The sequence below is a fragment of the Aphelocoma coerulescens genome, chromosome 13 (assembly GCF_041296385.1).
Source record: "Aphelocoma coerulescens isolate FSJ_1873_10779 chromosome 13, UR_Acoe_1.0, whole genome shotgun sequence".
In the NCBI taxonomy this organism is placed as follows: domain Eukaryota; kingdom Metazoa; phylum Chordata; class Aves; order Passeriformes; family Corvidae; genus Aphelocoma; species Aphelocoma coerulescens.
Genome location: NC_091027.1, coordinates 7,928,564 through 7,951,644, shown reverse-complemented (window position 1 = coordinate 7,951,644; position 23,081 = coordinate 7,928,564). Strand labels below are relative to the sequence as shown.

Genomic DNA, 23,081 nt, shown 5'->3' with positions numbered 1-23,081 from the left:
TAGCGAGTGACACTTGAAGGCAGTGTTTACAACCAGTAAAAATCAGGCAGCTATTTCAAGTCACTGGAAACCACAAAAAGTGCTGCACCAACCTCCCAGGGCAAGCTGGAGAACGCTGATCCCCGGGTATAAAGGTAGGGTAAATATTAAAATAGTAATAATAACAATAAAATTCAAGTTATATCAATAATCTAAGCAAGAGAACCTCTGGAGCTGCTGAGTCTTCAGAGGTGGGGAGGGTTTGAAATGCTCGGCTTCCCCGAGTACACATGGTTTGAATTGCCGAGAAATGGAGCAATCCGCCGTCCTGCCGGCTGCAGCACCACTGCAGTGCTCCTGCTGCTGCCAAGCCATTATTGGGAAATATTTGTCACATATTAGCTGGAACATCAGATTACTACACTGAACATTTAACGCTGTTTTGTAATATATCCATACGTTCAAAAGCATATGACACCATCCCAGCGTGAATTCAAGATGAGAACAGGGATATGCATCACCCAGCGGCCAGGAAATTCGGAGTTAAGGCTCCAGAGGTACTGTCAAATAAAAAGGCACATGGAAACACAATGCATGCGTTGAAATACGCAGTGCAAGAGCAGCCAACAGAGCTGGAGCTTTTCACACCCTCAGTCCACAATTCAGCAAGGACCAGCTGCTGGGCAAGGCACGCTCTGTGGACTGGGGCTGGTTTAAGCCTATTTTTACTGGATTTAAGGAAACATTTGCTCTCAGGCTCTAGCATGGTGCATCCAGCACCTTGAGCTCTCAAGGAACCTGTTCCCACAGAGCTTGAAGACTTTTGGCATGGCAAATACCACCTTTAACAAGCGCCTTTTGCACCTGAGGTTTTAAAAGACTGTTAAAAAGTGGGTGGGAAAAATAAAAAATAATCCTTAAAAAACCACTTATATGAGAAGGCAGCCAGAGCCCACACGACTGATAAACAAATTGTTCACCAGTGTGAAGTTTTAGTCTTGCCTTCAACCCACCTCCCAGTGCTCATCAGCTGAAGGCTGTCCCAAATGCCACATACACTAGTGTTCCTGCACCTGCTGCATTTCATCCTGCAGCAAAGGCTTTGTGAGGATCCCACAGAGAAGGAGACTGAGCACAGAGGACGAGGGGCCTCTCTGTAAAGTATTACAGGCCTGGCTTAGGGAATGACAATAATACAAGTATTAAGCTGCTGTTTCCCTGCAAGACAACATATGGGGACAGCCTGTCCAGGCCCTGCCCAGCGCCCGCAGCATCCAACCACTGCTGCCCCGTCCCAAATAGCTGAGGGGACTCAAAGGCCATGCTCGTCCCCAGAGTGGGGTCACCAGCCTGTCACAGCGTTCCCGAGCTTGACCCACACTCAGTCCAGCTGCCTCAACCCCCCTGAAGGATGCTCTCCTCTCCCTCAGCCACAAAAATGCCCAAACCACAAAGGACTCGAAGTGACACAAAGTTCTTGTCATCATCCCCCGCATCGCCTTGGTTGAATGAATAAAGCAAACCAAGTCAACTCAAAGCAGCACACAGATGCTCAGAGCAACTGCACAGGCAACTTTTTGCAGCATGCTCAGCATTAGAGAGAGAAAAGTTATTTTTTAAGCTTTAAAAAATATATTCTTTTAATTATCTTTTTTTTTTTCAAGGTCAGGTTGGATGGGGCTCCGAGAAACCTGATCTAGCTGGAGATGTCCCTGCTTACTGCAGGGCAGTTGGACTAGAGGATTTTAAAGGATTCCTTCTATGCTATCTCCTGACGATCGCGATCTCGCCGTGGCCGGGCCCCCTCTGCCGGCCACCGGCCCCAAGCCGGCCCCGCTGCCGCAGAAAGCCCCGAGGGTCCCATTCTAGAGGCCAACCCAGCTGTGCCCTGCAGCCAAATAGGTGACTTCCTGCACAGCACAAAGCACAAAATGGGTCAGTTTGGGTTGGGGCTTTTTTGGGAGGGAAGGGTGTTTGGGGTTTTTTGTGTTTTACAAGTAGCGATTTAGGATTTCGCTGTAGTCAGAATAACTTGACCCTCATTTAACTTTTAAGCGGATCGTAGTCATCTTGTTCCAAACTGCTTTGAATGTGTAGCAAGTCACTTGTATCAAAACAGTGCCCTAAAAACAATCCCCACCCCCTCAAATCCAAACAAACACCAAACTGACTCACTTCTAGGAAAAATCAGGGCTTGTTTAAAACAAGCTCAGCTGGCAGGGCCAGCTCTGAGCATGTGTTTGCTCCTGCCACTGCCCACGGGTGGGTCTGCAGGGCAGCCAGTCCCATTTTCCCAAGGAGGCACTGAGGGAGGGACCACCCTGGCATGACAATGCTCTCAGAGAGCATCCTCATCCTCGGCCCTCCAGTGGCTCTCCAGCTTGCTTTAAATCCAATTGTAAGAAGGAATTCTTGAGCTTAGAAGGGTTATTGGCAAAGCCCCCCCCAGCCCAGGTATTCAGAATACCCACCAGCTGCCCATAGGAAGCAGGAGAGGGGCTGGCAGCCTCTTCCCAACCCCTACACAAGGAAATTTTTAGTGGGGCTGCTTTTTCAGTGCAAAGGCAAATTGAAGCTTAGCCGTTGTTTTGCAACCTGGCATAGCTCAGCAGCATATGCCAGTGAGGGCCACAAGCTCTCAGATGTTTCCAGACCAAGCTCTTTAACTACAGAGCAGAAGGCAATTCAGCCTTTTTCAGGAGAACGAGCTAAAAAATGAAACACATCTAAAGATGTCTTTGATTTGCTCCAAAACAGCCAAAAGGCTTCAGGACAGTCCAGCAGCACATCCTCACCATAGCACAGTGCTCAGCTCCCTGCAGTGGTGGCCAGGAGCAGCCACCTATGGGACATTTCCTACCCACCAGGAAATCACTTCTCCTTCCCTGGGCTCACCAATTACTTTGACATTCGTTACTAATGATTGTAGCGAGCATTTCATCAGCACGTGGGAAAACCTTCCCCTTCCTCTCTTCCCCCCATCTCCCAAACACAGCAACCAGCAAACCCAGTGACCCGGAACAGAATTGGGACTTTCCTGGACAAAAGAAGCCTCTTCAATCCCAATTGCTTTCCGCAGAGCAAAGGAAAAGCCTCTTGATCACTTAAGCACACCAATAGCACCCTGTTTACCCAGACCAGAGAAAGATGCAGCCCCAGAATCCTGTGAGGTCGGTGGACTTGTTGGGTCTGGGCATCATAAGAGAGAAATCTGATTTGACCACCTTGCAAAGAGCTGAAAATAAGCAGTATTTGTTTCTCAGCTGGTGGGTTTTGTTACCAGGCAGTGAGGCACACAGGCAGCCTTCCGCTGGAAAAGCAGCAAGTATATTTAAGAGCATCATTAGTGAAATGTTTCTGAGATTAAACATAATCTTATGGCGAAAAAAAGTCCATTTTTTTTTTTCATCCTGTTAGTATGGACTAACACTGTGTGTTTTGGTAGGATTCATATCCAGGGTGGCAGGAAAGATCGACCCTGCCCCTTTGCCTATTCTGCCATCCCCATGTAGCATTTATGGTTTGTTTATTTTCTTTAAAACTAGAATGGAACACTCTGCTGCTTGGAAGTCCTTGTAACACGGCTGTGAATCCTCCGGCATCAAAGCACTGCACATCTTTCACCCATCTTTGGCTACTTTTGAGGAAAGAAAACAAGAAAAGAAAGGCTCAAAGTGCCCCAGCTCAAAGTCACTCGCACCATTCTGTGTGACAGCAGAGCACTTCACAGAGCATTTCCATAAATGAGGTTCCTTTACAAACTAATCTAAGCTGTTTATTGTTTCCAAGGAGCGTGCACTTCCACAGCAGAACAGGAAGTTTTGACAGTTTTAGAAGTTCATTAAACTCTGGGAGGAAATTTAAACAATCGGTGACAGCTTTCCTACAGCAAAAGAAGTCGCTGCCCTCCGAAAAGGCAGAGAGGCTGCAGCTTTTAATTATCACACTTGCATTAAACCCCAGTGATTTTGTTACTACTTCTAAATTGTTTTGGCCCAACACCCAGGGCTCACAACCCAGTCAAGTTCTTCAGTCTTTTATTCTTATAGCCAAACATCGCTTTTGTCCAAACCTCAAACTCCTTGATCTGTGAATAGGCCAAAGCAAGGCACTGAGAGAATCTGACAGTCTCAAGCACAACAGAGTGCTTCAGCTTGGGAAAAAACACTTTTTAACACATTTTCCTCGATAAAAAGGAACATATGATACAGGCGGGGAGGAGCTCAGTGGCGTTGGTGCAGCAGCGGGCGGCCCCGGGGCGGTGTGGCGCTGGCTGTGCTGCTACCTTGGCACCTACCTGGGGGGCACACGCAGTCTGACGGGGCCTCTCGCGCCGTCCGCAGCTTCGCAAGTCCGTCACCAAGTTTCTGTTCGGAGGGGGAATGAAAACAGCCCTTTAGAGAGTACATTATACCCAAACACGGACCATGCACGCATGCCAGCATCCAAACCATCCAGCTTCCTTCCAGGGGGAGGTAATGGTTTCATCCTGTGGCGTTCAGCCTCCTCGGATAATACCCCATGCTATAGTAGCACATAAATATTAAACATTTCTGAGCAAGTGGCAGCCTACAGCCCTCACATGGAGCAGGCAGACACTCCCCCTGAACATCTTAAAGTCCCTTGAGCTGAGCTTCATTGGCAGGATTCATCTTGTGCTCTTTCACAAGCCCCATGTTCAGATGTGACCTGATTTGGTTGATTTTGTGCTTAAAATTCATGCTCTGTGGAGTATTAGAGGTTTCTTTAAGAGAGGCATGAAGTGAGGGACAGTCAAGACTGGAGTGCTCACCCACCCTCAGGCCTATGCCAAGCCCAGTGTTTCCACCTCCAAAGTGAAAAACTCACCAATGGGACAACTAGAACAGATAAAAATTCACAGAACTAGAGCAGTGTCTACGTGGCATATTGCAGGCAGATGTGAGCACACTCTGCCTGCTCCCTAACCCAACGAGACTGTTCGTGCCTGCATTTAGGACACTGCCAAGCCCAAGTTAATGAGCCTGATGACAGGTACATTACATTAGCTCAGGCATAGTCCCTGCCTGGGATAGCCCAGCAAGGGTGGGAACAGCTCATCTTCACCACAATCTTCACTCTCTCAGTCCTCCAGGAATGCCCTGTCTTACCTAAAGTACTTGCCAAAAGACAAACCAGTAATCTGATAACTGGAGTCCCTACATTTCAAAGAGAGAAAATTCAAAGTACTTATTCAGTCTAGGGTGTTAAGACCTAACATTATACAGCTGATGACCCAGTCCCTGTTCAAATATTTGAACACTGTGGACTATTCAGGAATTAGGCTACCTGTGAATTAGGTTATTTTCTTTTTATTCTGAGGATTAAACAGTTTTTATCTGTTGTTGAAATTCTATGCTTCCTCTATCTGCTTGGATGTGACACTAAGGGGTCCTGAAAATATCAACACGGTTTCATAGCACCTGACAAAGAAGTTATGCTGAGAGAAGTATAAATACCAGAACAATCCAGCTGCCTTTGCAAAACATACACTTTCCTTGAGAAAATGTGGCAAAAAAACACCTAAGGAGATTTTTCTGACAGCCACCTGCAGTCTAAATGTTACAGAGTTGCTCAAGTTTCATCTGTTTACTTTTAATGTAATTTGGATGATGAAGATGCTCGAGGAAATGAAAATAAGCTCTCCCACATTTTTAGTTCAGCAGGCATCAGTGGGAACAGCAGAGATCTGAATCCTGGAGCAAGTCCTCTGTTCTCCCATTGAATTGTTCTTGTCATGAAACTGATTAATCTGGACACTGCGGACAATAAATCCTTTGTGAACAAAACGGTCCAGCTTTGTTTACAACAACTGGATGTTTCTATAATCCTCCCGTTAATATTTTCCCTCCAGTGTGAAAACTACACACTTAGAGTTGCGGCTTTTGACACAGAGCAAGTGGAGATGCTGCCATGTCTGGATTGTGCTGTTGGCAATGTTTCAGAGGGCATCAAAGCAGGAGCCTGCAGCACGTCCCACTAATGGGACAAGCCAAGGGAAGGGCAAGGTCCTGCCAGTCAAATCAGCGATTTCTCCAGAGTGACACGGATGCCTGTCACAGAGCCAGAAATGAAATCCTAGTTGTCCAAATTGGCTTCCATTACCTTAGTTACACACTTACCCTTCCTTTATTATTTCCTATCCTCTTTTACTTGCCAAACATTTAAACAGTACTAAAAGAAACAGAGCCAGTGTGTTGGTGCTGTGTTTGCTGCTCTCTATACACGGCTCTGCCATAAATTATGCCAGCAAACCCCTTGACTGGTACATGGACTAAAGCTTTTGGGTTGTGGCAGAGAACAAAGGATGCTGGGTCATGCACAGAGAGCGTATGGAGCTTTGGTTTCACTTCTGAAATACTGTGGTAAACTTCAAAGGAGGACCAACACAGAATTTAACAAAAAAACTGACCCCAGGCATCAGTTGATGTTCATGACGATGGAAATACTCTCTCGCTCTCCAGAAACTCTCCAGCACAGAAAGGGCAGGAGTTGCTTGACAAGCGAGCGGTCTTATGTAACAGAGTTTGGGCAAGAAACACTTTCTGAAACTTTACCATAAATTGAGGTTCATTTAAAATGACCGTTAACAGATAGTGCAATCACTACTATGAATTCCTCAAATTTGTTGCTTGAATCAAAATTTGCTTTAGTATTGACAAAAGTTTGGTCATACTAAATGTTTCAACAAGCTCACTCTTCCATTAGAAACCCAATTATGTGGTTTTGCTTTATTTTCCCCCGTACAAACCCCATCTGAGCATTCCCAGTACAAAACAAGCTTTCCACACTTAACTAAATCTCAGCAAGAGGTTGCACATGATCTTAGGCAGTGCCACAGAAACCATTCCCATTGCTAAGCATATTTATTGGAGTAATTGGAACAGAACCACTGCCACAACCAGCAGGCTAATTCCTGCCTGGAGAAAAGACGTTAACTAGAGTCTGTGATTACGCCTCACAGGCACCCCCCCCCGGTCTGGTATTCAGGGTTTTCACAAAAATATTTTAACATTTCACTTTTATCGAGGCACATCAATGCAACCAAGTTTCCAGGCAAAAGGACACGCTGTGGTGGTGCCAGCAATACCCTCACCCTAACTCCAACAGCAAGACACAGCATGAGGAATTGTCTCCCCATGCCCCCGGGCACTGCCTCCATCCCTGCTCACAGCCCCAGAGCTTTCACAGAGCTCCACGTACAAATCCATTGTCACATGATTTAGGCTTCGTCATGATTTTAATGCATGTTTTGCACCCCAGTCAGGCCACTACTAAATTCCCAGTGTGAAACCTTCCCCAGATGTCAGAATTGATCACTCAGGGGTGCCCTTCAGCAGCCCCATAAGCCGTGTTGAATCTTGCTGAACTTTATGAACTACTGTTTATACAAATCCAGCAAACCAACTGTGGGATCCTCAAGCATTTCCTATGAGTGATGGAGCCCTTCACGTCCCCCTTGCATGTAAAAAGCCCCAAACGTAAACACCAGAATTGGGAAAAAGATAACCCTGGGATAAAGTGTAACTTCTCCCAGAGATTCGGTTTAGTTAGGCACCGAGAAGGGCATCAGTGTGGATAACAGTTCTCCAAGTAGGGGAAATTGTTCATCACAGAAATATTTATTGAATAATTTCAGAAAACCCCAGGACTGAAAGTGAAGTAACTAGTGGCGGGTCTCCTCTGCCTTCCATAAATCAATTCTGCACTGCCAAACCACAATACTCTGTGACACACAGTCCAGATAGCGGGGATCATGTTCATAATTTCTAACAAGGAAATTATGGTTCATTAAATCCCAAGATAAATAGTTATTTAAGTACTCGGGTTACCTGTGTCAGTGAATAGAATAAGGGGGAAAGTCGCATGTCCTCAAACCTTCGATTGCTGGCCCTTCACCTGGGGCATTTTCTCTTCTAAACAAGGCTGGGCTCTGCCACGCCTCGCCCTACGCCTGATTCACGGAAACGGCAGCAAAAAGGGGAAAGTTTGGTAAAAGTTTTTCCAAAGAGAAGGAGAAGCCGGTGACACACGGAGCGAACCCCGCGCTGGAGCGGGGCCGGAGCGCCTTCCCCGAGCCTGTCGCCCCGCCGCGGTGCGGCCGGTGCTGCGGGGCTGCCCGCGCCGCCTCTCACTCACCTCGCGGAACAGCTGCTCCACGCGGGGCTGCAGCGCGTCCAGCAGCGGCCCGTGGCCGGCGGCGCCCCGCTCCTCCAGCGCGGCCAGCCGGCCCTGCAGCTCCGCCGTCTTGGCGCCCAGCAGCAGGCACACGGCCACGGCGGTGAGCGAGAGCAGCAGGCACAGCACGGAGGTGGCGGTGCCCGCCGCGCCGGCGGCGCCGCTGCCCGCGCTCATCGCGCCGCGCTCCGCGCCGCTGCGCGGGGTCCCGCTCGGCTGCCGCCCGCCTCCCGCCGCCGGCGCATCCAGCGCCGCCCCGTGCGCGCCGCGGGCGTGGGGCCGGAGCTGCGGAGCGGCCGCTCTCCTGCGCTCGCCCCGCCAGCCCGGGTCTTAAACGGAGGAAGCGGGGGGTGGCGGCTCCCCCGCCGCCTCCCCCCGCGCTGGGGAAGGGGGGATGCTCCGAGCGCGGCCCGCCGCCCCCCATGGGGGATTACGCGGAGCAGATCCCACCCCCGCTGCCCGGCCCCCCCGCGGGGACCGCTCCCCCCCCCCCCCCCCAGCCCCATCCCCGCCCGCCAGCGGACCCCACGCCCCCCGGGGTTCCCGGCGGTGCTGCACAGGCGGGGCATTGCGAGAGCCACTGCAGAGCGCAGGGTGCTGGCGCGGCGGCCCCGCTCCGGTGCCCGCTCCGGTGCCCGCAGCAGCGCTGCCCGCGGCGGGGGCGGCGGCGGCGCGGGCCGGGCGCCCTCCAGCGGGCTCCCCCCGCCGGGAGAGCGGGCGGGCGGCGGCTGCGCCCGGCCCCGGCTCCTCCGCAGAGTGCGACCTGCGAGAGGTGGCACCGGCCGGGGATTTTGTACCTTCTGCCCTACAGCCCGGCTGGACCGCGACCTGTTTTAGAGAAGAGACCGTACCTGGAACCCCACCACGCACTGTAAGTCACTGTTATCTCAGTGAAGTGCTCCAGCCACTTCGGTGAGCCCTTGAACGAAAAAAACCTCTACTCACAGATAAGCACCGAGCATCCAACTATTCTGTCTTGCCTTTTCTTTGTTGTTACACAGAGCATCACAACTGTTAACTTACCTAGAAAACATCCTCCTGCAACTTAATGCCTGTCTAGATTCTAAGCACATAGCACACAAATTCCAGTGTATCCTTTGCCTCCTGGACACAGACACTTGCCCTTCGAGGAGTAGTTCTTATTTCTAGAATAGACGATTGAAGCCTAGGACAGGGTTAGGAAATGCTGTAATGTCAGTAACATTACCAATGTCAGATTCTAATTAAGTTTGTTAATAAAACACACACATGCGCGCAGGGACACAGCCGCAGTGGATAGACACAGGCTTCCTGTAGCTACTACTTCCAAAGCAGTTAAACCAAGCAACTCCATAGCATTTGCTGACAACCAGTTACTGCTCTCTTACATAGCCTGAAGACAAAAAGAAAACTCCCACTTTCTGTGAGACCCTCTTCGTACCTCCTTTCCCTCTCTCCTTTGTATGAGCTTGCCAAAACTTTCCTTACAAGCTGCATGAAAGCAGCAGAATACACACAGTGCCATCATTGTGGGGGAGGTGCTCAGGTGCAAAGCATCCTTGTCCTGTGTGACCTGAGCCCTCCTGGCAACCCTGACATCGAGACAGCGAAGGAACAGGCAGGACTGACCAGCCCTGCCGCAGAAGTCCAAACCCCTCTCTCATGCAGTTTAGCCCCAAGCTTAACTCTTCCCTCCCATCGATCCCTCTTTGAACTTCAGTGATGAAACCTGGTCTGTTCACTTAAAAGACAGCCTTATTCTGTCTTATCTAGTAAAAAGTGTGACTGGCTCCTTATGGAAATGATGAGCCAGTCACAGACCATATTTTGAAGGTACAATAGCTGAAAATCTGTGCAGAAATAGGTGTGAATACTCTTCTAATTATTTAAGAGCTATAGCTTGATCTAAACACGTAAACATTACAAATTTAAGTATGAAGATGACAACGGGAGGTAGTGGTGTGTGCACATAAAAATCCATCCCCTACTAAAGACAGAATCACTGAGGGCAGGGCCCTGCAGCAGCAGACCCCCACCCCAGGGTGCTGCTCAGAGCCCCACACAGCTTCCCTGGGGAGCCCAGGGGCCTCGGGCTCACGTGCCTGCAAACCAACACCGGTGCAGATGCTATAAGGTCTGCAAAAGCACTTGGCACCTTGCTGCAGATGCCACATTAATCCTGATAGAACTTTTAAATTTACTGGAAGAAGGAAAAGTCAATTTAAACATGACTTTGTAATAGGGCTAAACTGTATCTCCTTTACCAAGCACAATGGATGTCAGTACCTACATCAACAGCTAAAATGTAAGCAAGAGCACACCATCTTTCCCTAATTTCGACAGAACTGTTTTTATAGTTACAGTTTTATTGTTATAGCAGCATATAAACTTTTCTCCCCCCATCTGCCTTTGATTTGCATTGCTTAGCTGATACACTCAGCCAAATCCTTGCTTTGCCTCTGAAACTGTGGGATGGAAAGCACTGTGGGAAGAAGAGAAGGAATTTACTTTTGCCCTGCTCAGCCCTACCGAGCTGACCTGCATGGCACAGACTGTTACATTTTCTGTCACGCAGAGCAGAAACAATGTCATCAACACCAACATCCAAGGACAGGAGGTGGCTATGATGAGCTGTAATCAAGCCCAGGAGGTGGCACTGGTAACAGAAGATAAGCTTTCAAAGCCTGTCCCAGCTCTATTCTACCCTCAGCTCAGAGATATGCATGTCTGGAGCCTCCTGCAAATGAAGCCTCCTCTGTATCAGTGGAACAAGGACATCAGTTTAAAATCTTACTGTGCATTAGGACTAACTCAGCAAGCACAAAACCTGAAGTTGGGCTCCTGTGGAGCTGAAACAATTTTGTTTCCTTTCTTTGAATAAAGGCTCATGTAGTAAAGTCAAGATTGAAATAAATAGCCAAAACTTGCTTACTGCAGCCAGGACAAACCCTTCCACGGAAGGCTCCCTTCCTACTGCTCAGCAAGTCACCCATGTGGTGTCAAATGGATTAAGAGTTGGAGTAAGAACAAAAGACCATCAACTTAGACATGGAAACCCCAAAACTTCCAAAGGACATTAATGGGCCTTGGAAAGTTGCACCATTTCCTTCTTAGCCCAGTACCCGAGTTCACGAGTCACAATGGAGAACCCAACCACCTCCATCCTATATCGTCTCAATGCCAGCATTTCTACCAGTAACTACAAATCAAGCTCCATAGAAATACACATTGAAGACTTCAGAGTGATCTCATTACTGCAAGAGCTTAAATATGCCACAATTCTGTGGCATGCTGTGTTTCTGTGTAGTAGTACAGTCTAAAAACTTATCATAAAAATGTTCATCTTTAATGACTGGAAACAATATTGAAAGTAGGAAATGCTACTTTTCAGACCTTAACTAAAAAGATTAGCTATGAATACTCAACTCTGAAAGCACCAGACAAGTTTCCAAGGGCTAATTAGCTGACTGGGGAGCAATGCACAGTGCGTAACAGAAAATCTGAGAAAAAGGCAACTCACAAAAGCTACCTACTTAGGATAGACACTGTTCCCAACCATGCTTCAGAATGCCATCAAGCTGTTATATACAGCATAACTAGGTGGATCTTTTCTTCATGACTAATAAAAGGAACCATTTTTTGGGGAATGTTGCCACAACTCCTTCAGCTAGCCCAGACTCCTCACCTACAGTCTGAGGGTTCAATAGCATCACCTGTAAAAGGAGAGTGGTACAGGCTTTCAAAAATGAAAATTACTTTTATTTTTCACTTTGATACCCATAAGACTACAACTGCTCAACAAGGTAAACATAACAGTTATACAAAACATATGTAATTATTTACAGACTTAACTGTACAAAATAATTTAAAGCTTACAAAAGTTTCATGCAACCTCTGCTGACTGACTGACACAGTCTAGGAAATCTCCTTGAAGAAGCATAGAAGATCTTTGAATTTATTTATTTAATGGATCAAAAAAAGGATGCTGCAAGGCTTCATCGAGAGTAATTCTTTTGGCTGGGTCATATTCCAGCATTCTGCGAACAAGGTCAAACAGACTTTGATGATCTGTGTCTTGGCAATGCATGAATTCCTGAAAGAAAAAGAAGGAGGTATTTTAGAGAGAGCTTTCACAACTGCAGTCTAACAGAGCAATAAAAATGCTGTCTCCTACCTTTAGAGGCTTACAGCGTCTCCTGACATACCGGCCTGCAGAGCTGTGCTCATCCCAGTCCAACTGGTCATGGTGAAAATAATGTTTTCTGCATGACAAGGGAAATAACAGTAAGATGGTGTCAGTGCACACAGCAAGCAGATGCTTTCCCAAGAAGTTTTAAAACACTATTAAGTGTTCCTGCAGGTATCTCTGCATTTGGGAGCTAACACTTTTTAAAGTGCATATTTATTCACAGAGATCTGCTGCTTTTTTATTACTGCTGCCACAATCATTAGAAAACAGTAACATTTTATTTTTTGAGTATTACTTCAATCTATTGCAATTGCTGCTTTCCAAGCTTTTCCCTGTTTTTCAAAATGCACTATAATCAACTGGACAACTGTAACAAACAATATCCATTACCCAACCCAGAATTATTCTACTGTAACATGAGTTACAGAATTATCTACACGAGCTGGCAAGAGGACAGCTTATGTAAGAAAAGAAAATGGACCATCAAATCCCAGGACCACTAAATCTTAGACATAGGGGTCAGGGGAGAACCCTGTGCTGGCTGTTTCTCCTTGCAATGAAAGTGAGAAACTCCTGCTGCATGTAGTTATCTTGGAGGAAGAGAGAAAGATCACTGAAGCACATGTCTGAGGGATATGGAGGGGCAGTGCAAGAGGGTAACAGCTGTATTAGCAAGGACCCTCTTCTTCCTCTCAATATAATTATTGTGATGACATCATGTTCTTTATATTTAGAATTTAAAGAAAAACTAATGTCTAATACTGTTCTGGTGACCACACCAAACTTAGCTTTAAAGACTTAGAAACATTCACATTCCTGTTATAGTTCAAGAGGCTGACAATTCATACTAAAATCAGAAGAGGACTACTGTCAACTACTTAAGGTAACAAAAAGCCCATGAGTCTCTGTTGATCTGCAGCAGTTCATAGCTTAAAATGGCAACTTTGCAATTCCTCTTGTAATAGAAAATATAAGGCAACTTATCACTTCTATGGGTGAACATACCTGGATTTCTTGATCATGTGAGTGGGCAGAGGCCCCAGTATTCTTTCCATCATTGCCAGGTGTTCTTTACTATCATGAGTCTGTGTGGAAAAAGCAATGAAAGCACTTAGCACATTTTTCTCCTCTGAGCCACTTGGTAACACACTCAAACTGCAAACAAGATCTTGCCAGAGCACTGTCACAGTATCTTTAAACACTGCCACCTTCAATTATTAAAAACAGATTATGCAATGTAGATTATACAACATTTTCCACAGTTACAATGACCCTTGAACAACAGTTCATAAACCAAATATTGTACAAGTGTTTTCTTTACTCTTAATTCCAGCAGTATCATGACGGGCTTCTTCACTCAAAATGCCAGAAAAGATAATCTTAGATACTCTGAAGAAGATATCCAAGACGTAACATTTTCCTGTATGGATGTTGGCTTGACAATCTCACCTATATAATCCTTAAAAAGCCCATGAGGTTATGCCTTTTACATAGTTAGGTGTATGTCATTAAAAGATTAAAATCAGTCTGTAACAAACACATTCTATTTAAGCTTATGTACACACCTGAAACACTGTAAATCCCAGGTAATACTCAATCAGAATACAACCAATACTCCACACATCACACGGCTGAGACCATCCCAATGCTGCAAAATAGACAAAGTTTGTTTTACTTTTTAATATATTCTCAAAATCTGTAACCCACAAAGCACATGCCCAGTTTCCACATATTTACTAATGCCCAACTTAACCCCCACACCCTCCTCAAACCCTGGGGTGAGAGAGGGAAGGCAATGTTTGGACTTCTGTTTTTGGAGTATTTCTTTTACTGTATACTCTTAAGAATTTTGCCACCACCATCTGAGAGATGGTCATGGTTCTGATAAACAGTCAACTACTCCAGTTTATGAAGTAAAGACATTTGAATGAACTGCAATTAACTTTCAGAATGTTTAAAAGTCTTTACTAACCTAAAATAACCTCAGGAGCTCTATAATGTCTTGTAGACACTAACGTGCTGTGATGCTCATCATCAAAAGTTGCACTTCCAAAATCAACAACTTTGATGTCTGTGTTTTTTAAAGTGCGTTCATCTCGCTTCTGCAAGAAATCAAAATGCTGTTAATACTTTTTAAAAGCATGCTTAGGCAAAAGGCATTATCACATTATCTTCAAAGTACCAGCTAGCATAAAATGTGTAACAAAACACTTCCTCCAAATACTTTAATTCCTATTCAGCTCGATGCTTCAAGAAAGAAGAGCAGGTAACAAAGTGACAATCTCAATACCCAAAACAGCTGAGTAAACACCATTCTGAGTTCTCTTTCTCTTCTGTTAACCTTACGTTCACTTCAGTTACTTGTTGTCTCTGGTTGTTTTTTTTAAGAGAAGCTCCAGTGAATACAGAAGTAGTGCAATTCAAGTTGGGAGAAACAAAGAACAAACTTACCATTTTGGCATTGTACTTCACTATGTAATCAGACTCCACAAACAAGATATTTTCAGGCTTTAAATCTGTGTGAGTTAGTTTATTATGGTGTAGAACTACAAGGAAAAAGAAAAAATTATTCCATAATTTACACATAGAATTCCTACAGGAAAAACAAAACCACAAGCATATATTTAAAAGAAGTATTGACATTTACTTACAGTTTATAGACTGGCAAATTTGATAAGCCATGTTCCTAATGTCATTAATATGAAATGGCAGAAAGCTGTTTTCCTTAATAAAGTCATAAGTACTAAGTCCCAGTAGCTCAAAAACAATACAAACATGGCCATGGTGATCAAACCACTCCAGCATCTGGACACAGCGGCTTAAAACAGAAAACAAGAAAAAGAAAACAGATGAAAATCTATTCAATAATTACTTTCCTCAAATCCTTGGTATGCTGACTACTCAAATTTCATACTTACAAATTGCTGCTTGGATCCATGTTGTTCAAGTGTTCCAACACCTGTATTTCTGAACGGGCAGCCTCCCGGTATCGACCAACATTTTTCACTATTTTAACTGCTACATGCATTCCTCTCCTTGAAGAAAGTAAAGAACAGCAAACTGGATCAATTATTGTTAAATACCCACAACACCAAAGCAGCTTGATTTTAATAAAAGAAACACAGGAAGATTAAAGGTCATGGAGAATTATGAGTTGGATTAGGGGAATTCATGTAAGCATGCTGCACTCAACCAGAACAGTTTTTATAAAAAAAGAAGTAATCCTGATCTTTCCTTTCTCAAGTACTTAAAGTATATGCTTCATTAATGACTTCTCAGTGTCATTATCTCATCTAAAGTAGAATAAACATTGAGAATCCAGCAGCAGAATGATAATTAACAAAGCTCTCATTTGAACAAAAACACTGCAAAAATTTGGTAAGTTTTTTTTTCCCTGCAACTTGCACAACTTGTCCTGGCTCTTCTCCAGTGCTCTTACGGAATCAGAGGAGTTGAGTAATTTCTGAAGTTTGGATTATGAGCATTTTATACCAGTGAGAACTGCTCTGCACTGCATGTCTGCATGCATTCAGACTGTAAGGCTGTTTCTTAAATGGAACACAGACACACAGTTCCTTCTGTCACATTTGCTCTCAGACAATTTATGTCTCTGTAGAGCTCTTCCAATTCTAACAACTTCAGAACACTCTCTGCCCTCACAACACGATCCCAAAATCCAGAACAGACTTAACTTATGAAATGACAGAACAAACAAACCAAAGGTAGAGGAAAATATACTAAAACCATGTCATAGAACTGCTGATATAAAACATACAGTTAAAATAGTCTGTGTTCTAACAACTGTTAGAACATACAGAAGGTAGTGGAAATACAGTAAGTTTCTTCTCCTTCACCAGACATATCATCACATGGAAGTAATCATTCCATTAAGAAAGTACTGGATACTAGATTACTGTTGATTCAAAAAAACTTTAAAGGATAATTTTGATTATGAGAACTGAGGAAAGCAATTTACAGCTCAACCAATTCCAAGCAACTGCTTTCCAGAAATTGCTTTCACTAAGAACCAAAACTACTTTCTCAGTATCTCACTGCATCATCTTCTAAAAGTCTCCCAAAATAATTCTGCACTCTTTAGCTGCTCTCACATTCTCCAGTTACAGCAGCAGCACTTGCAAAAAACAGAAAAATGTAATTAAAAAAACCAGAGCTCTCTATCATTAAAAAGGCATTTGAACTGCAACTTTCTTTTAAATAAAATGTCCTTGAGCTTTAATTTCTAAGTATCTTTTATCATGAGATCCACTGATAAAGATAACCCAACACTTACATATCATGATCTATGCACTCCACTACTTTTCCAAAAGCTCCTTCTCCTAAAGTCGCAACAATTTCATCTAAAAAGAACAAAGATAAGTTAGAATTATACAACTACTTAAAGGAGAATGAACATATTAATGTAGATTTAAAAATGTGCCATTACAAAAGCATAATTACTTTAAATTTCAGCATCAGAATGCATTATTTTATTGGACAGGAGTCATGAAAACAGTTAGCCAAAAAACTATCTCTTGTTCTAATCTCATTTACTAATTGGAACTTTTTGAACACAGTATTTAAATTCTACAGAAAAGAAGATATGCAAAAAAACAAAAAAGCACAAAAAAAAACAGAACAAAAAGAGCAATGAGATTTCTTTAGCCCCCCTCCTCTGACATACTATTCTAAACAGATTTTTTTCTGAAAAGTTTTTTAAAAGTGTTGAAAAATATTCTATACATCTTGCTCTTAGAACGTCTCCACTTTCACAGATCAGGTGACCCTCCTCATCATCCTCTACACTCCTGGATCTTTTCCTTCGGTGACTCTTCTGGAAACGGCACCAAGATCGTCCAGCCAATCAATATATCAGAGTGAATTCAGGGCAGAATACGCAATTCATTCAGCGGGGAGATATTCAGGCATTCAGTTACACACCAGGCCACGAACAGTTGGCAGGAGCAATTTCAAATTCAGTCCCCAGAAATTCACAGGGCACAGTTTATGTTACAGAAGAAAAACATGGCAAGGAACAGATTTTCAGATAAATACTTAAAGTGATACAAGCAACAGAAAAAAAACAACACAATTTTGTCTCTCAAACAGTGGCTTAATTGAAGACAGATTAAGACTGCAACACTGCTATTTCTAATAATTTGCTAGCAAATAGCAAAAAACAGCATTTATTTACATACCTAAGCTCTCAGTCAGGTGAAATGTTTCTATTCTTAAAACATCCACTCATGTAAACACTTTTACTTCCCCCACGTTTAGAGAGAGAAGAAAAACTACTCTGAAGTCCTTAATTTGCATTATATAATCTAATACACCCTTGCTGTTTCACTGCAGGAAAGTGATATAAAACACCTGGAGCTGTAGATGCATCAGTGGGCATCACAACCATGAGAAATTCAGGGAGCACACCTTCAAAAGGGAAGCAGCAAACTTATCCCATCTCACTAAGACATTAGATGCCATTAGCTAGGCACAGGGCTTATCAAAGCTTCTGAAATTAGGTCCAGAATTGTTCATATCAATTTACCAGACATGCACATTCATACTTTCAATTCATGTTAAAAAGGCATGTCATCTCAATTACTTTCAGCAATAGGATGGATGGCATCCACAATCTACCTGAAAAAACATAGTTCACTATGCTGCAAAGCTAAGTGACAACTGTACTTTAAAACAGGATAGTTACCTGTCTTTAATTTCAAGACAACATTTTTCAGATCAATCCCAGTGATTTTGACTACCAATCTCCTACATTCCCAGTGTACAACTGTACTGATGATAATCCCACCCCCCACCCGACACCGATCCGAGAATCTCAACTAACAACATATTCACATGCTCCACAAATGGACTCAAATAAACACAAAACCTTTAATAATGTAGTTCTTAAAGTACCGTGGATCAGGAATTGCAGCTCTAGCAGTCATTTAAGAAGTCTATTACCACTAATTCATTAATAATAAAGTTAAAAATTACTCATACCGAATGCGATTGGTGACTGGAGCAATGATGTCTCTTATGCTTCCTTTTATGACTACTTTTCCTGCTCCGACCAGAGGATTTGCTATAGTGATGATGGTGACTCTTTTCATAGTCTCTGTGATAATGCCTGTGGTCATACACTTCACAGAAGTCATTTCTGTATTCCTCAACATATCTCCGGTCATGATGGTCTCTTTCATTTATGGCTCTATCGTCCAAATAATGACTGAAAATATATTTTAAGTGAATGTTCTCCACTTCAAAAACTTGAGGTTCCAACAAGATAAGTGACCCGAGCTGAGTTACACAGTATCTGTCTTTACAGCAAAAATGTTTATTGAATCCCTCCCCAAAAATAGTGGAGCTTTTGATGTTACTTTATTAGGGATTTAACAACATTGTCAGTCTCAAATACATGGCAGCCATCCACATGAACAATGTATGATCTGTCCACAGTTTGCAGAGTAAGAAACTCAGACTTAAAAAGGAGAAACACTTCCTAAAATATACTGAGAAACTTCATTACAACCTTAAAAGACACATGATAAACCACTTTCAATACAGAAATCATCCCTTCTCTGCTTTTAAAGCTCCAGGCGTTAAATAAAACCTAGAGACTGAGAGAAGTACCATCATTCTAAGTGCTCTGCAATGAACATTAAAAACTCAGAGATCATATGGAACAAGGATCTTTTGCACAGAAAACAGACCATTAAGAAAGCTGCTGAGGCACAGAATTCCCTTACTGCTGTACACCTACTCCTTCCAGCATTTTATAAACATGAGTGTAATCTCTTAAAAGAATTCCATTGGATCTTCTCAAGGGAAAAAAAACCAACACAAAACAGAAAAACACATCTTTCCACTGAAAGCAGTGTGAGGGAAAACACAAACCAGTCTCAGATTATTAAGAGAAATTCATACTTACCATTGTATTAAATGATTAAACAAACCTCCTCCTCCTTTTGTTCACATTAAATCAAAAGGCATTCTTTTTAGTTGAAATTTAATATTGATTGTATTCAATACCAACATTTAACCGACAGCAGCGAGACAAACTAGTAACATTTACTTGTTTTCATTGAAGAATTGCTATTTAATGGTTCAGGTGCTGTGTTAACAACTACCTGTTAGGCTTGTCTTAAGTGAACCAAACCATAAGGAACTGACAACTCTGGGCATTCAAAAACTCCTACCCTGAAAACACATTTACTTCAGACACAGTAAGAAACATTTGCACTACTCAGTTCAGAGTCTTATACCTTTCTGAAATGCGACTGGGTTTATAGTGCTTGCTCTCTTGGCCACTGCTGTGGGACCTCCTTCTGCGTTTGCGGCTGCTACTGTGCTTCCTTTGATCCCAGCTCCTTCTGTCATCCCACTCAGGACAATGAGATTGCTTTGAATGCCTCATTTCCCACTGGAAAATATAATAATAATATTTTTTAAAAATCAACAAACACACATGTAGGTGCAAGTTAGCAATGGTAGTTTGATCAAGGATGACAGAACTAAAAACTCATTTTCCCTCAGCTCCCTCCCCCCATTATTTCAGTTTGGCAAGCAGGCACAGCTCCCTCATCCCAACACTAACGCTGTTATGAAACACAAATCATGATTAAATAGGCCAACTCATCTCCATTTAATAGCTCCAAACATGTCATTAAAGGCTGTTTTAAACAAACTCTCAAGTGACTAAACAGAATAGTTTTCTTAAAGAGCCTTTTATTGGAAGAAACCTTCCTCTCCAAACATCCTCTAACAAGAAAACCTGGATTTAGGTCTTCCTACTGTACTGTAAAGTTACTACATGAAAATTAAGCATGTACAATCAGTCTAAAAACTTCTCTCACTAAACTATTTACAAAACACCAGGAAACAGTCACTTTCAGCAACAACCACTGTGAACTCTGATGGATTAACACAACTTTGGAGCACCTGGAGCCAAGTCACAACTTTTGCACCCTATTAGCATGCAGGACTGTGTGTTCTACAGTTCAGCTGATTTACCAAAGACAAAACCCACCAGCTTCTGTTGCTGGATGTTTGGTGCAGGAATTCTTTGTTCAAACAGGTACATGCACAACTGAAAAAAAAAAAAAAGGCAAAGTAAAACACGGCTGTAGAATTAAAGAGTGTAGCAAAACCAACTGTTATTTGTTTACTCATCTGCAGCAGGAGTTTTTTGAAAGTAAGAATAACTTTCTATATCAATTCCAGTATGTTCCAAAGAATGAATTTATACAAAGTAATAAAAAGTTTTTGCAGCAAGTAGTGACAGTGAGAACAGTAGTTTAGAGACAATGAAAGCAATAGAGTAGAAAAATCATGACTGTAAATCATGTGTAAATTGTGCAAATCTGTGTAAATTTACAGAGAACAATGCCTCAATACAAAGAGAAGGCATTAAGATGGAAACTCCTAGAACATGCAAATGATAAGGCTATTCTGAAAAAACTATTTTTTCTAATATTTTCAGAATATCTGTGAGAGGCGGGTAACTAAAAAAACGCAAAAAAAAAAACCCCTACAGACACCTGCAACAATGTTTTTTAAGGAAACTGGTTTTTAAAACACAAATACAAAAACCACGACAAGAAAGAGTGACAAACTGTGCAAAATAAGTGCCTTATATACATTTTGGGTGAGTCATGATTCACAAAATCTTACTCACTTGTGAGATTCTAATAAAAAATAAAAATACTAATGTAGGAAACAACAAACAAAAACACCCCAAAAAATTAAAACCGACTTGGTGTTTCATTTACGTGCTTTAATTTCCTCTCTTCTTACACAGCTCCAAAGCCATTTTCCTCTATTTTCACCTTACATAACTCAGGTTCTGAAGCACACTCAGGTTTCACTTACTCTTGAGGTGCAGAGCTACACACACACACACTCAGTTATAGGTGAACTGAAATTTCTACTTATGGTTGCTTGGAATTTGTTTTTCTTTCTCCACCTGGCAGAAGGCAGGCTGACTTCTGTCCATTACAGAAGGCTCTGTAATGAACAACTATCTAAATAAAATCACCATTAAACTGTCCTGCAGAGTAGAGCTTGGGGGCAGAAAGATGGATTATTGACACAGGAAGCTGGAGAAAATGCTTTGTTGAAGACTAACTGCTGCTTAACTACAATCAAGCGCACATAGCATTAGTGAAATTAAGATAAAAATTGCAAATTTTGTCCCTAAAGGAGGCAAGTAAATTAAAATGAGGAGGAAAGGGCCAGAATCGGTCTGAGTCCATTTTAAGGTAGGAGCCACCTTAAGATTTTTGATTACTGTGCTCTCCCTCTGATTTTATGCGCCGAAGAACTTCACTTATGTAATACTGACAGCTGCCACGAACATATGCATTCCTGTAGCATGTGGAACTAATCCATATCACAGGCAGTTTTCACTCCCACATTTTACCATAAGGATCCTCAAGCAGGAGCCGTTCCCCTTTTGAACAGATCCATACACATAAGGCCCACGAAAGCCCTGCCGTAAGCTGCCTACACAGCAATTTCTAAATGCCTCTCCTCAAAAACTTGGCACGCCGAGGAGGTCAAAGGCTTACTCCTTTGGGATGGCCAAAGTCCGACACCGCAGGTCCTGGAGGGGACACCCGCCACCCCAACCCAGGGGCACCAAGCCCATTTCCACACCACGTTCCCCCGGGAGGCCTCCGGGGCCGGCGGGGGAGGAAGGGCCGGTCCCCGCTGCCACCTGGGCGGGCGCCAGGCACGGCCGAGTTGGGTGAGCCCAGCTCCGCCCGCCCCAGCCCTCCGCAACTCCGCAGACACCCCGACAGAGCTCCTGTGCCGACAATTCTCCTCCCCTCTCAACATCTCCTGAAGCAGCGCTTGATGCTCCCCGCGCCGCGGAGACAACGCAAGCAGCTCTCCCACCCCACCCCAGCCCCCCCACCCGCGTGCCCTCCGTCTCCCTGCTGCTTCGTCCCCTCTGGAAACAGAAAGAAGTGAGGCAAAAAGCGAAGGTGAAAAAAGAACGAAGGAGGGCCGCCCTCACCACTTACAACTGGAACAGAAAACGAGCGAGCTCCGTGTCCGCCCTGCGCGTACAGACAAAATGGCGGCGGCGAGCGCAGAGAAGCTGCTTCCCCCTTCTCCCTCGCTCTCGCGGCGTCTGTGCGCTGTGACGTCAGACGCACAGCGTAAGGACGGGCAGGGCGGGAACTGCCGAGGGGAAGCCCCGCCCCTGGCGCCTCGCGTCTGAGGCGGTGCCTCCGCCATGGCGGCTGCTCTGGGAGCTTCGGGCTGTTGTGTGCTCTGCTCCTCCCGTCCCGTCCCGTCCCGTCCCGTCCCACCCCACCCCACCCCACATCCTGGACATCGACTTTCCCCAAATCCTTCATGGCTTTGTGAGCCAGTTCCATGGAGGGGTTCAAGCAGTGAGGGCGAGTTCGGATGCCACCCCCGAGCTGCGCGCCTGCCCTCCTCTCGTGCCTCATCAAACGCGTGTAGCAGTGCGGAAATTACCAATTAGCCCCCACCGTCAATTAATTCCTTCTAATGAACTCGCCAAACGTAGCGTTTAAGCAGTTTGGTGAGCGGGTTGATTGCGCAGTTAGGCCTGGCTTCAGGCTCGCAGTTCTCTGTGTGAGCCGTTCCTGTGCGATGCTCACGGTAAAAACCCAATAAAATATTTTATCTGCGGCGTCTGTAACTTGGAGCTGCCCCCTCCGCCGTGTGCAATTGCACGGATTGCTGCGCGGTTGCGGATTCGCTGCGG

General features: G+C 44.2%; 2 protein-coding genes across 4 annotated transcripts in view; both read right to left on the bottom strand.

The window, feature by feature from the left end:
• COL23A1 (collagen type XXIII alpha 1 chain) overlaps window positions 1–8,352 on the bottom strand; it is a 180,853-nt gene extending 172,501 nt beyond the window's left edge. Inside the window, exons 1-2 of the mRNA XM_069028487.1 lie at window positions 8,137–8,352; window positions 4,277–4,346 (exon numbers count right to left, since the gene is read on the bottom strand). Of these exons, the coding sequence (XP_068884588.1) occupies window positions 4,277–4,346; window positions 8,137–8,352 (286 nt within the window). The remainder of the gene's footprint in view (window positions 1–4,276; window positions 4,347–8,136) is intronic.
• Window positions 8,353–11,891: 3,539 nt separating this feature from the next.
• On the bottom strand, window positions 11,892–22,486 carry CLK4 (CDC like kinase 4). 3 transcript variants are annotated; one of them, XM_069028607.1, is made up of 14 exons: window positions 22,359–22,486; window positions 20,367–20,426; window positions 19,603–19,760; window positions 18,341–18,566; window positions 17,084–17,174; window positions 16,635–16,701; window positions 15,262–15,378; window positions 14,995–15,161; window positions 14,795–14,889; window positions 14,316–14,445; window positions 13,909–13,991; window positions 13,349–13,428; window positions 12,329–12,416; window positions 11,892–12,247 (listed from the first exon to the last, which is right to left on the bottom strand). In XM_069028607.1, exons 2-14 carry the CDS (start codon window positions 20,418–20,420, stop codon window positions 12,110–12,112), a joined length of 1,494 nt encoding a protein of 497 aa, XP_068884708.1. In that variant the 5' UTR covers window positions 20,421–20,426; window positions 22,359–22,486; the 3' UTR covers window positions 11,892–12,109. The 3 variants fall into 3 exon arrangements, with proteins under 3 accessions (XP_068884708.1, XP_068884709.1, XP_068884710.1); XM_069028608.1 differs by having other exon boundaries at window positions 22,366–22,486; XM_069028609.1 differs by lacking the exons at window positions 17,084–17,174; window positions 18,341–18,566; window positions 22,359–22,486.
• Window positions 22,487–23,081: the final 595 nt, after the last annotated feature.

What these genes read in the sequence shown, in the direction of transcription:
- CLK4 (XM_069028607.1), bottom strand. Translation starts at nt 20,420, where the DNA reads ATGTACCTGTTTGAACAAAGAATTCCTGCACCAAACATCCAGCAACAG. An exon ending in CCAGTCACCAATCGCATTCG is followed by an intron (nt 17,175 to 18,340) that starts GTATGAGTAATT and finishes TGCCGTTTCCAG; the next exon opens with AAGAGTCACCGAAGGAAAAG. An exon ending in AGACGTTCTAAGAGCAAGAT is followed by an intron (nt 16,702 to 17,083) that starts GTATAGAATATT and finishes TGTTCTTTTTAG; the next exon opens with ATGAAATTGTTGCGACTTTA.